General features: G+C 38.6%; 2 protein-coding genes across 2 annotated transcripts; one reads left to right on the top strand and one right to left on the bottom strand.

The window, feature by feature from the left end:
• The first annotated feature begins 4617 nt into the window (after positions 1-4617).
• LOC101306170 (ATP synthase subunit d, mitochondrial-like) lies at positions 4618-6888 on the top strand. Its single transcript, XM_004307366.1, has 5 exons — positions 4618-4898; positions 5335-5416; positions 6193-6257; positions 6352-6438; positions 6548-6888. The coding sequence occupies exons 1-5, from the start codon at positions 4719-4721 to the stop codon at positions 6647-6649; spliced, it is 516 nt and encodes a 171-aa protein (XP_004307414.1). The 5' UTR covers positions 4618-4718; the 3' UTR covers positions 6650-6888.
• Positions 6889-7412: 524 nt separating this feature from the next.
• Positions 7413-12949, bottom strand: LOC101301340 (calcium-binding mitochondrial carrier protein SCaMC-1-A-like). Its single transcript, XM_004308754.1, has 7 exons — positions 11244-12949; positions 10473-10890; positions 9244-9388; positions 8992-9107; positions 8796-8874; positions 7941-8174; positions 7413-7856 (listed from the first exon to the last, which is right to left on the bottom strand). The coding sequence occupies exons 1-7, from the start codon at positions 12367-12369 to the stop codon at positions 7503-7505; spliced, it is 2472 nt and encodes an 823-aa protein (XP_004308802.1). The 5' UTR covers positions 12370-12949; the 3' UTR covers positions 7413-7502.
• Between the last annotated feature and the right edge of the window lie 2342 nt (positions 12950-15291).

The raw sequence follows: 15291 nt of genomic DNA, 5'->3' as shown, positions 1-15291 counted from the left end.
CTCTCTCTCTCTCTCTCTCTCTCTCTTAAGTTTCCGACCGCCTCTACTACTCCTCCTGCGGCCACATCCAAGACCACGACAACTACGGCGGCGTCTCCGGCACCACCGGCACCTTCATCCGCCTTGACATCTTCGACCGAGGCACCAACTACCACTACCGCGATACCAAGATCTACGAGGCCAACAAACTCATTGATGACGTCACTTTCTGTCTCAACCTCTCGTCCTCCCGCGCCGACGAGATCAAGGCCATGATCGGTAAGATCACCGAAGATGAGTTCAACCAAGGTAAATGGTTCAATGTTTTGATTGGTGCCTGTGCTTATGTGGTTACGAGGAGGGACAGCAAGTCCATGCCATCCTCCCGCCTTCTCTCACTCTCACGTCATGTATAGATCGAGTTCACCTCATTCTCCGACGACTATTCAACGCCACCATCACAACAACGTTAGTTGACTAGGTTGCTTCATGGAGGCCATGAATGAGTCAAGGTGTTATATATAGTAGGTAAGTGTTGTACGGCTGGATATATCCATTTATATATATGTATATATGGGGCAGTGATTGTGGGAACTGAGAGGAGAATCAAAGTTTGAACTCAAGCAATTTTATATCATGTGAAGTGATGAAAACCTCACTCCTCATTGTATTACATCTTCTGTTTACTCTAATTTATGATATCTGAGGGAGGGAAGCAATGCCGGTGAGAGGTGGAGGAGCTTCGGCGAGAATGGGGGAATGGCAGTGGTTAAGCTATAGTTAATTTTTTTTAACTAGAGGTAAGTAAATATTTTACTAGGGTTCAATAAATAGAAAATCTGATTATTAGGGGTCAGTAACTAAGTTATTAGGCGTCAGTAACCAAGTTATTAGGCGTCAGTAACTGATTATTAGGGGTCAGTAACTGAGTTACCGGTGAAGGAAATCCAGTGACCGGAGAAAATTTAAGTTATTGCGGGTCAGTAATTGATTATTGGGGGTTAGTAACCAAATTTTTGGGGTCAGTAACTGATTATTAGGGGTTAGTAACCGATTACTGGGGGTCAGTAACTGATTATTAGGTGTCAGTAACTAAGTTATTGGGGGTCAGTAACTGATTATTGGGGGATTATTGGGGTCAACAAACCAAGCTATTGGGGGTCAGTAACTGAGTTACTAGTGACTGGAATCCAGTGACCAGAGAAAAATTGAGTTACTGGGGGTCAATAATTGATTATTGGGGGTCAGTAACCAAGTTATTAAAATCAATAACTGATTATTAGGGGTCAATAACTGATTATTAGGGGTTAGTAACTGATTATTGGGGTCAGTAACCAAGTTATTGGGGATCAGTAACTGAGTTACCAGTGACCGGAATCCGGCGACCGGAAAAATCCGGCAACCAAAGTCCGGCGACCGGAGTCCGGTGAGGTTCCGGCCAAATATTCTCTCTTTTCCATTTTCTCTCTATGCATATTTAAGGGGTGAGGGTAAAATAGTCTTAAAATAATATGGTTTGCTAAGACTTTAGTAAAGATTTATGAATTTGGACATAAAAAATGTTACCTTATATTGAAATGGGTTAATGAAAAAGATTGTCATTGAAATGGGAAATAAAGGGTATAAATTAGTACTAAATGGGTATTTTCCCTTCAAGAAAAACTAATCAAACCTGAACTTATCCGGACAACCAATCATTCTCATGCGTAAACAAATTATGCAGAATACCCTAGAAAAGTTTCGGACCCTTTGCTTTGGCAATTTCGGACTTCTTTTCTTTGTAGTATTCCTTAATTAAGTAGCTAACTTGCATAGTATATGTACAAATACGCCAGAGGGTCCTTTTCTGATCGATCCTTCAAAATTCCAAATATCGATCGTTAATGGCAGAAGAAAAGCACGCCGTGAATCGTGCCATGGTGGCCGTCAACACGGCAAGTGGTCGACCCGAATTACCAGACCTCATCATAGAAGAAATCCTACGCCGTCTTCCCACCAAAGCTGCCGTCCGCTTGAGATTTCTTTCCAAGCAGTGGGAGGGTATATTGTCTTCTGCTCCAACATTAGATTTCGACGAGGGTGGTGATGATGAGTATGACCTCAACAAACTCGAACAACGTCATTATAAGTTTATCAACATGTTGAACAGATTCTTGTTAGAATGCGAGAAGAACAAACAGAAACAAGTCTTGGATAAATTTAAGCTTCGCATGACGAGCTTCTCAACGAGAGATAACATGATTGTGACCAAGTTGTTGAGTCATTCCTTTGAGAGAAGCGTGAAAGAAATAGATATCAGCACAAAAGATAGTAGATTGGACTGTGATCATCGAGGTAGGCTGAATCAGAACTTATATTATGGCGGCTTGACAAGGAGGAACCTTGTCAGTGTAAAATCTCTCACGTCTCTTAAACTGGAGTATGTTAGAATAAGGAAGCTTGGTACAGGCTCGGAGCCTACAGCAGAAACATGCCTATTTCCCTCTTTGAAGAGCATATCCTTCAATAGTGTTCACTTTGATGATAATGTCCACTTTTTTCCGGAGTGCCCTGCGGTTGAGTATGTGTCCTTGGTTTCATGTACTTATGCAGGCACCTGGATTTATATTACGAGTTCTAGTTTAAAATCCTTAGTAATCAAGCGTTGCTGGGCTAAAATAGCTCGTGTGAGCAAAGCTGTGAATCTGGAATCTGTTACAATTGTGTCATCAGATCTTAAGGTTGTGATCTTGACAGAATGCAGCAATTTGAAGTATATTGACATTCAAGCTCGGAGCCTGGTAAATTTTCATTTAAAAGGGTGCCATGATGTGAATGGCACAATCAACGCTAGAAATCTGTGCTCTTTTAGCTTTGAAGGTTACTTGATGAAGTCAAAATTTTCTTTAAGTGCTCCAAGGTTAAAAGTGGCTCGCATCATATTATGGGACGATATTTGGGATGTGGAATCATCCAGCAGCTTCGACGAGCCATGGAAACATTTTCCTAAACTGACAGATTTTCTAAAACAATTTGGTAGCTCGTAGCTCCAAAAGGATGATCCTCGTTCTTCCTGATTTTAAGGTTAGATACTTGGATCATTATTCCCATGTCTTTATTTGCTCGTGTCAGTCGTGTGTGTCTATATATGCCTGTGCTTTACTCTCCGTTTTTCTTACCTATATATCAGTTTCGATACAAGCTATGGTATTGTGATGCATTTACATATATCTGAACAAAAATTACAATCTATATATCATTCAAAATCACAAAATTAAGAACAAAGTTACTTGTGTCGTTACGATTAACAAAACTAAGATTACACACTTGATCTGAGAACAAGTTCGCTATTACATTAGTAAATGTATGTGTTATATGTGTATGTATATTATAGAATTTTGCATCATCTTCTAATTTGTATGATGTATGTTAATTTGCTAGTAGTTGCTGAATCAATAAATTTATCGATTGGTTTATTCATGGTGTATAGGCTCTCATCTTTCCGAAGGATTTCAGAAAGACCTTGTCATCATCATCCATACTGCCTAAACTTGAATATCTTGATTTCTGGATGAACAACTTTGCTTCAGCAAGTGCGAGAGATACGAAAGAGTTGACGCAGTCCTTGCAGTGGATGGCACCTTCAGTAAAACGTATTACTCCAAAAGAGTATAATGCAGAGGAATCGGGTCTGTAAGTCGAGTATATTCAAAACCAGTATTGAAGATTTGAAGACCTTAAAAATATTCTGGAATTCTGACGACACTACGGTCGATGCCTTTGGACTTATGAAATAACTGTGAGATCTAGCTATCTCTATGACTGAGCTTGCCTTTTGGTTCCAACAATATTTTCAAACTCCATTATGCAGTTTTTCTTTTTTGGAACCATAAATTATATCGCTGCTTCTTCTTGTGCGTCTATATATATGATTCGTAAGGTAGAGCATCCTTGTGGTTCTTAGAGCTCATCTTCGTCAAGTTGAGGTTAGTGGTTCTCGAATATGATTACTGTTCGGGTTCGGATTACTAGCTTAACTTTCATGGCACTTAGACCTTAAAACTGACAGAGAAAACAACTGCAAATGCCGAAACAAGCCCTAGCATGCATCATATGAAGGCCTTGTCCCAAGTAGGGTGATGATATCAGGTTATCAAATTAAACTATAGCTTATGAAGGGGGTACATATTAAACAAAATTAGGCTAAGAGCTTAAGACTAAACACCACAACAGTTCACCAAACTTACTGTATCAACATCAAGTCATCAATCGCATTGACATCAAAAAATTGAAGTAGAATTTCATTATTGATCCCGCTTATGCGTTGTCTAATGTTGGATCCACCATTTCATCCAAGGATTAGAGATGAGCATCCCACAAAATCATAGAATCATATCTAGGCATAAGTAAGGCCGGATATTATATTTAGAAGTTGGACATGAGACGAAACATTGTTGGTCTAGTGTATAAAACCATGAAGATTGGTTTTATTAACCTATTATGTTCAACTTTATAACGTTTTATTAAACAAGAGAGTTCGGATTTGCAAAGTAAATATGAAAAAAAAAAAAAAAAAAAAAAAAAAAAAAACTAAAACAATGAGGGTCACTCGACCCAATTGTGAAACCCAACTAGACGAGAAGCCCAAACAAAGAGAGCAACCAAACCCAAACCCCCTTATAGCTAAACCAGCCGAGAGAGAAAACCACCTGATCGTTTTCTGAACAAGCAGCGAGAATCTTTGAGAGAACCCAGAGAAAATGAGCGGCGCCGGGAAGAAAGTGATGGATGTGGCTAACCTAACCTTCAAGGTTGGGAAGAAGATCGACTGGGACGGCATGGCCAAGCTCATGGTCTCCGAAGAGGCCCGTAAGGAGTTCGCCAATCTCCGCCGCGCCTTCGATGAGGTTAACCAGACCCTCGAGACCAAGTTCAGCCAGGTATATCCCATCAACCTCAAGATCTTTACTTTGATTTTTGCACCTCTTTTTGGATCTGGGTTTTGTTGATTTTGTTGAATTTGGGCTCTGTTGTTGCATTTCTGGTGATAATTGGGTGTTTGGTGTAATGGGTATGTTTTTTTTTGTCGAAATTTATCGCCTTTTTTATGCTGGTTTTGTAAAGGAGCGAGCTTGATTGCTTAGCTGAACTGTGTATATTGGTGTAGGGATTTATAGATAAATGTAGGATTAGGCAGATTGATTAGTGAATGTGTGGTTGTGTTTAGCTCAATCGCGTAGTTTGGTGTTCTGGTTTTGAGTGTGGTTGCCAATTGTGATTGATTATTGGATATGTGGTTGTGTTGAGCTCAATTGCGGAGTTTAGTGTTCTGGTTTTGAGTGTGGTTGCTGATTGTGGATTTGTCGTTTGGTGCAGGAGCCTGAGCCGATTGACTGGGAGTACTACAGGAAAGGAATTGGGTCTCGGTTGGTGGATATGTACAAGGAGGCCTATGACAGTATGTTTTTTTCTTTTTTGACTTGCTGTGTTTGATTTACATGTTGATATTTGGGGAGTGCATATATTGTGTGTTTCTTCAAGTTCTGTTGGGGTTGTATGAGGTTTTGATTCGCATTATTTAATTGGATACTGCTCTGAGAGCCTGCTCTGAGAGCTGGAGACTTGACTTGGGGTAGAGTGGTTATCTTGAACATTCTTTTGTGAGATACCAAGGCCTATGATCGTACCTTTATTGCTACATTAGAATTCGAGTTTTCTGTTAACTGTAAATGCTTATCAAGTTTACATGTCTTCCGTAGTTGCTTGTTTATGCTAGGTCAATATCAAGAGTTTAGATTTCTGCTCAGTAGGGTTTATCAAAAGAGACTCCTTTTATAGAGGATCATTTTGAACTTTAGTATGACTGGGGAAGCATGTATTATTTTTCAATGATCTGTGGAGAGCTGAAGCTCTCTTCTAGATTCACATAAAGTGACATGTGAAATGTGTATTCTGCTGATGTACTATTGTGGAAGCAAATTCCACTCTGTTTCGGGTTTCTCGTCAATGTTCTCTCCTGGACATGTTATAACTGCTGACCGTATCAAAGTTAGAACACACACAAGTGACCTGATACATCACTGGTCCTCTATCTTGCTATTCTGTGTAAATGTTGAGAGATATGAGTATATCTAATGGAGGGAGAGACTGGTTGTTAACATGCAAGCTTACTTTTCTATGTTGTCAGTTTTATATATTTTCTTCTCCTAAAAAGAAAAAGAAATTTTGTTGCAGATGTTAAGATCCCCAAGTATGTGGATACAGTCACTCCTGAGTACAAGCCCAAGTTTGATGCATTGGTTAGTTGACACACCTCTCGGTCTCTCATGCTGTCTCTTCTCTCCGATTCTGCCCCATCTCTCTTTTAACTTTTGTATATGCGCTGTACTACAGTTGGTGGAACTAAAGGATGCAGAGGAAAAATCTTTGAAGGAGTCAGAGCGCTTAGAAAAGGAGATAGCTGAAGTACAAGAGATGAAGGTAATGAATAATTATTTCCTATGGTAACCTGATACATTGAATCCTCAGCCTAACCTCATACATAGAATCAAGAATATGATTTCCCACATTTTTCATTTGATGAAAACAGAAAAAGATTGCCACCATGACTGCTGATGAATACTTTGAGAAACATCCTGAGCTCAGGAAGAAGTTCGATGACGAGATCCGGAATGACTATTGGGGTTATTGATGACACCCAAGGCTTCGCTGCTTGGCAATCTTTCTTGAATGTGTCATGTTTCCCATATGCCTCATAATAAAGACACATTGATTTTCTCTGTAATTTGGTTACTTCTGGTTTGATAAATGTGAGCTTTAAGAGCACCCCTTCAGAAGTACGCCAATACATCGCCTTTACATTTACATTAGGCAGTATCTGAATTTTAAGGCATGCTTCAATTATTATCCAGATTTCATTTTTGAGCTTTCAATAGTTCTCCCTTTATGTTACCCCTTTTATTCTGATAGAGGAATTCCGGGTTTGATTGCAACGATTATGTTCAGGAATAAAGCCACAAATCTATGCCTCAAAACAGGCATTCAACCTTTAATGTTCAAGCAAACATGACAACATTGCAGATACCGCATATTCATCATTAGAACGAATGCCCAGACCATCCGAAGAGAAACCAGAAATTAGTAAAGAAAAAGAAAACTATTAAACTATCATTGAAATAGTGGCATTTACATTTTCAAGTTTCTGGTCAAATGTACTAATGTACTATCATAGAAGGGATGACAGTATAAACTACAAAGTACAAAATTGTGAATTGGGAGTACAAAAAAAAGATCAAGAACGTATTTGCACCTGCCATCACTTGAGCCCAGAAAAATTCCCAAAAGAGAAACCTATGACAAATTACAATGTCTTACAAAAAAGGTGGACATGTCGACAGATGGAGATTTCAAGCAATATGCGGCTAGCAAATGTGGAAAAATGCCAAAAATTTCTGGCAGCATTTAATTGCTTTCATCTCAAAATAACTAGGGGACCACTGCTGATACGTTTGAAGTAATGACATTACTTCAAAGAGACAAAAATCTTATCCAGTAGAGGCCACCTTCTTTTGCTGGAGCTGTTCAGCAGCAGCTAGCTCCTGATTTCGGTCCATGGCCTTCCTAGCAAGCTCATAGCCTGCAAAGTTCATGGCACCCAATGGAGCAATCCAGAAAAATCTGGGCACCGCTCCTTTGAATAAGCCCAGGGGTCCCTCGTGGCGGAGAATAGAGTAGGCTACAAGAGACATTGATACAGGTCGTCCCTGTGGAGCAGTCATCATTCTTGTTTTCATCACATCAAAGGGTGTAGTGACAACAGCAGCTAGCCCGCCAGATAAGGCCCCAACAACAATTGTTTCCCACGGTTCCAACTCCCGCCCTAGAAATTTTTGGGCACCCTAAACCAGCATGACAGTTATCAGTGAAGTTAATAACATAACTTTTTGACAGTCAACAAAGTGATAGATGGGAAATAACTGTACCTTTTTGGATTCCGCATAAAGCCCCATGCCAGCAACATAGAATGGAACTTCTCGGCAAAGAGTGGCACCGGTTCCACGGAAGAAACCCTTGAGACCATCTTGGTGCCAAGTCCCAACAAGAGCCTGCCCAGCATTGTCAAAAAGGCCAGCCTGACACCGCTGCTTTAACACCTCACAAGGAATCCTGACTGCTGTTCCCAAAAGTGTGCTACAGAATGATGCCAGAGATTGGACCTATACCATGCCAAACAATAGGTTAGTTTCCACTTTCCTAGTACATGTCCACAAGAAAGAAAGAACTGAAGACCGAAGCGGGAATCCAGGACAATGTTAGAACCCATTCACATAGGACCTAAAGTTTCAGTAAGATAGGTCTGAACTGCTCTAGAGATGCTATACTACCTTTTTTTTTTTCATTCTTAGCATGGGGTGGGGGTTCAAACTTACCATACGTCTTGCTCTATATTTTCCACCAAGAGAAAGAAAGAACGGTTTTCCTTTTGCATAAAGGTAAAAAATATATAATATATATCTACTATTATATGTATATTAGAGAAGAAAAAGCAGATTAACTCTTCTTGACATGTTCAAATAGGATACAATTCTATGACCAAAGAATACTGATGGCTCCCAAAGGATTATTGAAAAGAAACAGAAAATGAGCTTGTATGCACTTATCAAAAATTTACATGGTTACCAAGACAGAATAGATGGATGATTTTAGAATTTTACTTCCTTACAGGAACAGCACTTGAAGTTAACTAATCCAAAACAATGTGGTGAAGATACAAGAAATTCTGGAGATTCACGAGTCACTGATAAGATAGTAACAAACATATAGTATTAGTATCATACCTGTATATCTGGAAGTGTCGGAGCAACATTTATTAATAAAAGTTTACTTGCTTCAAATATTCCAGTTCGAAGGCCATGACTGCAAATCCAAGAAAAGACCTCAGCCAGACAGATAGTGAATCACACAGCGTAAAAGCCGAAATTTGCATTTTAGTCTTCATATAATTATTAGTAGAAAATGGAGCATAAGAGGAACCTTGAAAATTGTCCAAGAATTGCAGGAACTGAACCCCTGTATAACCCCTGCACTCCAATCTGTGGAAGCTTTGAAATAATCTCAGGGAAGGTCAAGCTTGATGCTTGTACTCGAGTCTGGCAAACATAAAAAAAAGCTTGAGGATGCCTTACAAATTGAAAACTGTAAGCTGCAATGCCAAAGAGTAACATCACTAATTACAGAAATAGTTAACTTTTAGACCGGTGAAAGTTGCTAATTCAAAGACTTTGCCTTAATTGTGTCAACAGGGTGCAATAAAGAAGTTGAAAGTGCACAAGCAAGGCCCCCAGCTAATGCAGATCTTAGTACGCTTCCGGCAGGTATTTCCACAGGTGGGGCAACAGCAACAACAGTTGCAGCCTCAAACCAAATACTCCTGCGTATTCCAAAAGAAGTTAATTCTCAGCTAAAAGTTTCCCACTAATTTGTGAACACTAGTCTATCGGAAATTTTTTTTTTAATAAAAAGACATATACTGATATAGGCATGCACCGTGGCGGAACCAGGATTTGATCCTTAAGGGGGCCAAGATATAGAACATGATAGTATAGAATAAAACAATTGAATAAGCTATTTATCAATGATAATAAATTGCAAAATATTGTAGATCTAACTAACATTGTCGTATTTCCTTCTATATAAATTAGGTGTAATTAGTACACATTAAATCTTGTTATTCTTTTTTTTTGTTTCTTTAGTTGTCATTGTTGCCATTGATTTGGGGGGGGGTGGGGGGGGGAGGGGGTTTCATGAATGAATTAACACCAAATTACCACAATTATGGGAGATTTATATGGTGATTGAGTGGAGATAGATAATGCTAGGGGGGATCCGGACCCCTTCATTGCATAATGTAGTTCCGCCCCTGTGCATGCACGAGTACATTGTTTCGGAAGTGTGATTGCTTCTGCACAGCTCCTTAATATACTAATATATGCATAATGTAGATTGAGTGGAGATAGATAATGCTAGGGGGGATCCGGACCCCTTCATTGCATAATGTAGTTCCGCCCCTGTGCATGCACGACTACATTGTTTCGGAAGTGTGATTGCTTCTGCACAGCTCCTTAATATACTAATATATGCATATGCATGAATCACAAACAGTTGCACATATTAACACCAACCAATGTGGACAGTATTTTCAAATAAAATAATTGCATTTGTGCAAACTTTGCCTTGACTCCAGTATGTCAACGTATTTAATTAAAAATTTCCCTTAGCATACTTGACTCTTTCCTTCCTAATAAATTATATAAGTTCGGAATATAATTTCGGGGTTACAACACAGAACTGCCAAAATAACAGATAGGGACATACAGCCTAGATCATGTTTCCCAAGGGGCTCAGGGAACTCGGTGACTCTGGACTCAACAATATAACAAATGAAGGTATTAAGAGTGAATATATGCAAGTATAAGTTGTTATAGAAATTAAATGACGATAGAAATTCATCTTACCGAGGATCATCTTGAAGCCGATCAGAAGGGAGCAAGAGCATAAAATTCCTAAAATGTCCATAAGAAATAGATCCTTTTGTATCTGCATTTAGAAACCGCATCATAGCAACAGCATTGTCTTCATTAGCTGGAAGTCCTGCATTTTTAAGTGATGCCAACACTTCACTTTTTTGCAGCGTCCCAGATTTGCTTAGACATAGAGAAGTATATGCACGTAGAATGGTTGGTTCCTTCTGTTCCATTAAGGACAAAAATTGTTTCCAACCAAAAGATTTTGAAAATATGTGACTTCTAGTGCGACGCATGAACTCATGAGCATATCTCCGTGGCAATTTTCTCTGTCTAATGGCGATTTCGAGATCTTCCAGAGTAACTTGGCCATCACTATCTCTATCCAGTTCTTCAAAGAATCTCCTTCCTGGATACAGTTACGGATAAAATGGGTTACTGTCTGAAAATAAAATAAAAGCGTTTTACCTAGATAACTGTAACAGGAGAAAACATGTTGGATAAGGCAAAACCACCTATTTAAGAACTTTATTGCCATGAAATATAACAATAAGGTACGGAAAGGTGACAATGAACTGTTACCAATTATTAATTTATATTCTTGAGAAATTTTTGGAAACCAGAAAACAATAATGCTCTTTATGTCATTGGAAATGAGCAAGTATAAATCCCCATATTGGAAACTAATCTTTCAAACAAAGAAACGAGAACTTTAACATGAAGCAACGTGCAATTTCACAAAAGCTACCTGAGACAACATACCTTCGGCCTCTGTGTATCTGAAAAAATCTTGGACGGAGAACAGTTTCTTCTTGTCTGGATACTCTTTAGAGGACCGCCCCATCTGAGGTACAAGCTCAATCAGTTCTGTCAATGAAACTGTGGATAATGTGGATCTCAGACGCTCCACATTTGATAAAGGAATACTGAGTATATCACTAGCAAGCTTCTGCGGCGAACTTCCTGCAGATTCTCCACTAGTAACACCATCATCACCCTCTTCATTAACTGGAGACGTCACCCCAACAACACCTGATGGCACTCCTCCCACTCTAGCAAATTTCAAGTTTCCAAGAAACCCATTTACATCTGCTTTCCGACCTTCTAGCAAGGCAGTAACTGCCCTAAAATGATCAAAGTGAGAGGAAGGAGGTGGCTGTGGGGAAGTATCACAAGTTTCACGATCACTTTCTTGAACCCCCAGATCAAACTTTTGAAGATTCTGAGTAAGTTGATCAAAAACAAAACCTATGAAGCATTCTAGTGACACATCGTTTTCTTGTTTATGTGACACAGTTTCATTCTTAATTGCTCTGACACGATGGCCCTTAGACTCCCTCTGTTTCAAGTCCCCCAAAACCTCTGGCCTAGAACAAGAACATGCTTTATCCTCATCACTCATCTTCTGCAGCCTCTTCTTACCCATCTTAAAAGGACCCGGAAATGCCTGCACAAAACTATTCACAAACAAAGACCAAGACACTGCAAAATGCAAGCAGTTCACACAAGACCCATCCTCCTTTGCACAATCCTTCTCTCTCACCCCAACATTTGACACCTCCCCATTCCCCAAATTCTGCGAAAACTTCCCAAGAAACGCCTTTATAGGAACCTTAATCAACAACCCTTTCTTCCTCTCCTCACCAACAGTTGCCACATTCTGAGCACCTCTCTTCTTCCCCCCAAAGACCTGAACTTTACCATTCTTATCACCACCACTGAATTGGGTAACCAATTCAACAGCATTTCCTCTATTCTTAGACCCTGCCCAGCAACACTCAAAGTCTCTAGCAGCTTTCTTAATGCTCGATTCTAGTGGCGAGAACGCCTCCTTAACTAGTTGAATCGAATTAAAAAACGATTCAATTGGGTCATTAGCAGACACCATTATTCTCAAGCTTCAAACTTTTCCCTTCAATCCCAATACAACTATCAATGAAATCCAAAAGCCACTGATACACATACAAACATACAAAACCAACAAATACCCTCCAACAAAAACAGCACAAAATGATCAAATTCTTCAATGAAAAGCTTTAAAGCAATAGAAAATACACTACTGGATTGCCTGGACCAGATTGATGAGATCCCAATAACGAAGCGGTGCACCGATTCTCTCAATCCTAAACAGCAAAACCCACTTCACACATTTCAAGACCAATCCATTTTTGAGCAATCAGCTCCAAAGTTCATGTCCTTTTTGGCTTTCCTTGATTGCTTCAGAAACCAAAGTCTCAGCCTTTGCATTTCCAAAATGGATTCAAACCCATAAGAGTACAAGTGTCTCTGTGAAAAGGGTAGGCCAAATAAGAGTCAAAGATTCCAGCTTTTTGTTGGGTTTGGACAGGGCTTTGTGTTTCAATGGGAACCGAGAGATTTGTGTGGGATAGAGGAAGAAGAAGAAGGAAACAAACCAGCTAGTGAAGAACGTCTGTAGCTGAAGACCAGGCCTATCTATTTTTTTGTGTTTTTCTTTTTCTTTTTCTTTTTTATGGTATCTAATTTGCTAATTTATTGTTTGGAAATTTGGATTTTAATAAGAAAAAAGTGGGAGTTGTTTAGTTTATGCCTTTATGGATAAGGAAAGCTAAACGGATAAACTCACAAAAGCAGCATACGTAAGGAGTTGTAGGAGAGAAGCACTGCAAGAGCTTTGAGGTTTCGCCACTTGGAAATTGATTTCTGATTTTCTGCCAAATTTGAGCCATTGCAAATTCCAGAATGAGTTGCATGTAATTAAGAAGCTCTGCTTTCATCGTTGCTCTGCTAGAACAACCTCGGTTTCCCCTCCCATGGATAAACTTTGAGACATGGGGACCGGTTAGCTACTATGCAAACACCAACATTGTGAGAGTCAGGGTATTCTTCTCCCGATTTCAAAATTTACTCAAAAAAGAAAAATATATTAAAATTTAGGTGTTGAGATACTACAGTATTTCATTTTGTAAGGATTTGGTTCTAGTTAAAATAGTATAGTTATCAATCACTGGAAATGTGTAAGTTTACAAATTAAATAGGTATGAGGTATGCGAGTGTGACCAACGATTGGACTCTATATGTGCATTTTTTTTCCACTTTGTTTTATTATTGCCACCTCGCTTCACTCAATTCTAACCTTCGATGTAAGAATTAGAGACCATAGAGCCAATCGAACTATGGAGGTAGTGACTCAACAACACGAGTTCATCAGATTTGCATAATGTGGATAGGTTAGGTATTTGTTTTATGCCGTTGGTTTTTGAAATTTGTTAAAACATCTTTTAAAAGAGAATTATACTCGAGTATTTGTCAATAAAGTATATAGTAAAATATTATTTATTACCTGTGTGTGTTTCAATTTTCTGCCCTCTTATTCCAATTTTGAATAAGATTTGTTCATCGTAATGATCGCATAATATTAACTACACAATCTTCAATAGCATTGGATGCACAAATCTTTTTCCACTCCAAATTAAAGTTTATTAACCAACTTTTAAACCCTATTATTATAGGGACCATGTTGAACCACAAAGTCCACATATGGGGGTTTCACATATAAAACTTTGATTATGATACCATTTAGCGAAAAAAAATCATATAATGGGAGCGAGATTATAGTCTGAGCTGTCTCAATCGCTTTTTCTTTGAATATCGAATGCACTTAAAACGTTTCTTTAATCTTGGAATCATTGGTGTTGCCTCCTGAAGGACTCAAAAGGACGATAACGACTATAGTGACTTATTATGATGTCTGCAACATTTCAATGGTCAAGAACTCAAGATGATCCTCTTTTCTGTTTGTTGGCTCAATCATGGAGATGAGGTAAGAACAGCCCTCGTTCTTCTTAGCAGCTAGCTAGTAACCTTCACCTTCGATGTGCTTCATTGGCCAAGTTGAACCTTGGAGAGAAGATTTCTATTTTGCTCTCAACCTAGAGCAGAAGATATTTGGGAAGGACTTCACTCCTGGATTCCTATGTCCAAATGACCCATGTATGAGTTTACTTCTTAGGCATGCATCAAAAGAAAGCACAAATATTTGGAGACTTTGATATATACTATTACCGAAGACAATGAAGAGTTTTATAGCCAGATATTGAATACAATGAAGATTGAAGAGTACTAGATGGTTATGAACATTGTATGTTTAGAGATATAACATGAATCTTTAATTTTGTGAAACAATTTATACCAAAATCATCATGAGTTTGCTATTGAGAGAAAAAAAAATGAAGTATAATAAAACAAAAGCAGAGGGATGAGATTTTGCTCAAGAAATGATTAATGTGATGTGTGGGAATGGGTATTATGTGGAGCTGTTTCTGAGTCCCTGTTCTCTGGCTTCTTAGATAGATATCATTTCATATCAACTTACGAGGAAGCGTGGAAGTGAGAATCAAGAACAAGGTGTATATGATATATGAAACAATTTTCATGATCGATAGGGAATTGATCTACATTCGATCAAAACTATTTTCATTTTCACACAGTATGATGCTCCAAATGTTTTTTGTCATGATCAGCACTCGATGTAGAGCATTTATCAAGCACACAATTTTTCTTTACCAGCCGAAATCATATTCTAACGGTGAACCATTGGTATATAAAACATCCACAGATCAGCTATTATTTGACTGCAAATTAGTACGATATATGATGTCTACAAAATAATTTACAATCCAATCTGAGATAAGGGAGGAAATTAAAAGCTAAGATGATTTGAGTTAAGAAACCTTTTCAATTTGAAGTAATATGTTAGGTTACACAAATTTGTGATTCTGTAACTCATCGAGAAAAAAACATGTGATTCAGTATCATATTGTTTAGGCAT

Source organism: Fragaria vesca, linkage group LG7 (assembly GCF_000184155.1).
Source record: "Fragaria vesca subsp. vesca linkage group LG7, FraVesHawaii_1.0, whole genome shotgun sequence".
NCBI lineage: Eukaryota > Viridiplantae > Streptophyta > Magnoliopsida > Rosales > Rosaceae > Fragaria > Fragaria vesca.
Note: the sequence above shows the minus strand (reverse complement) of the source record. Positions and strands in the feature narration are given on the sequence as shown.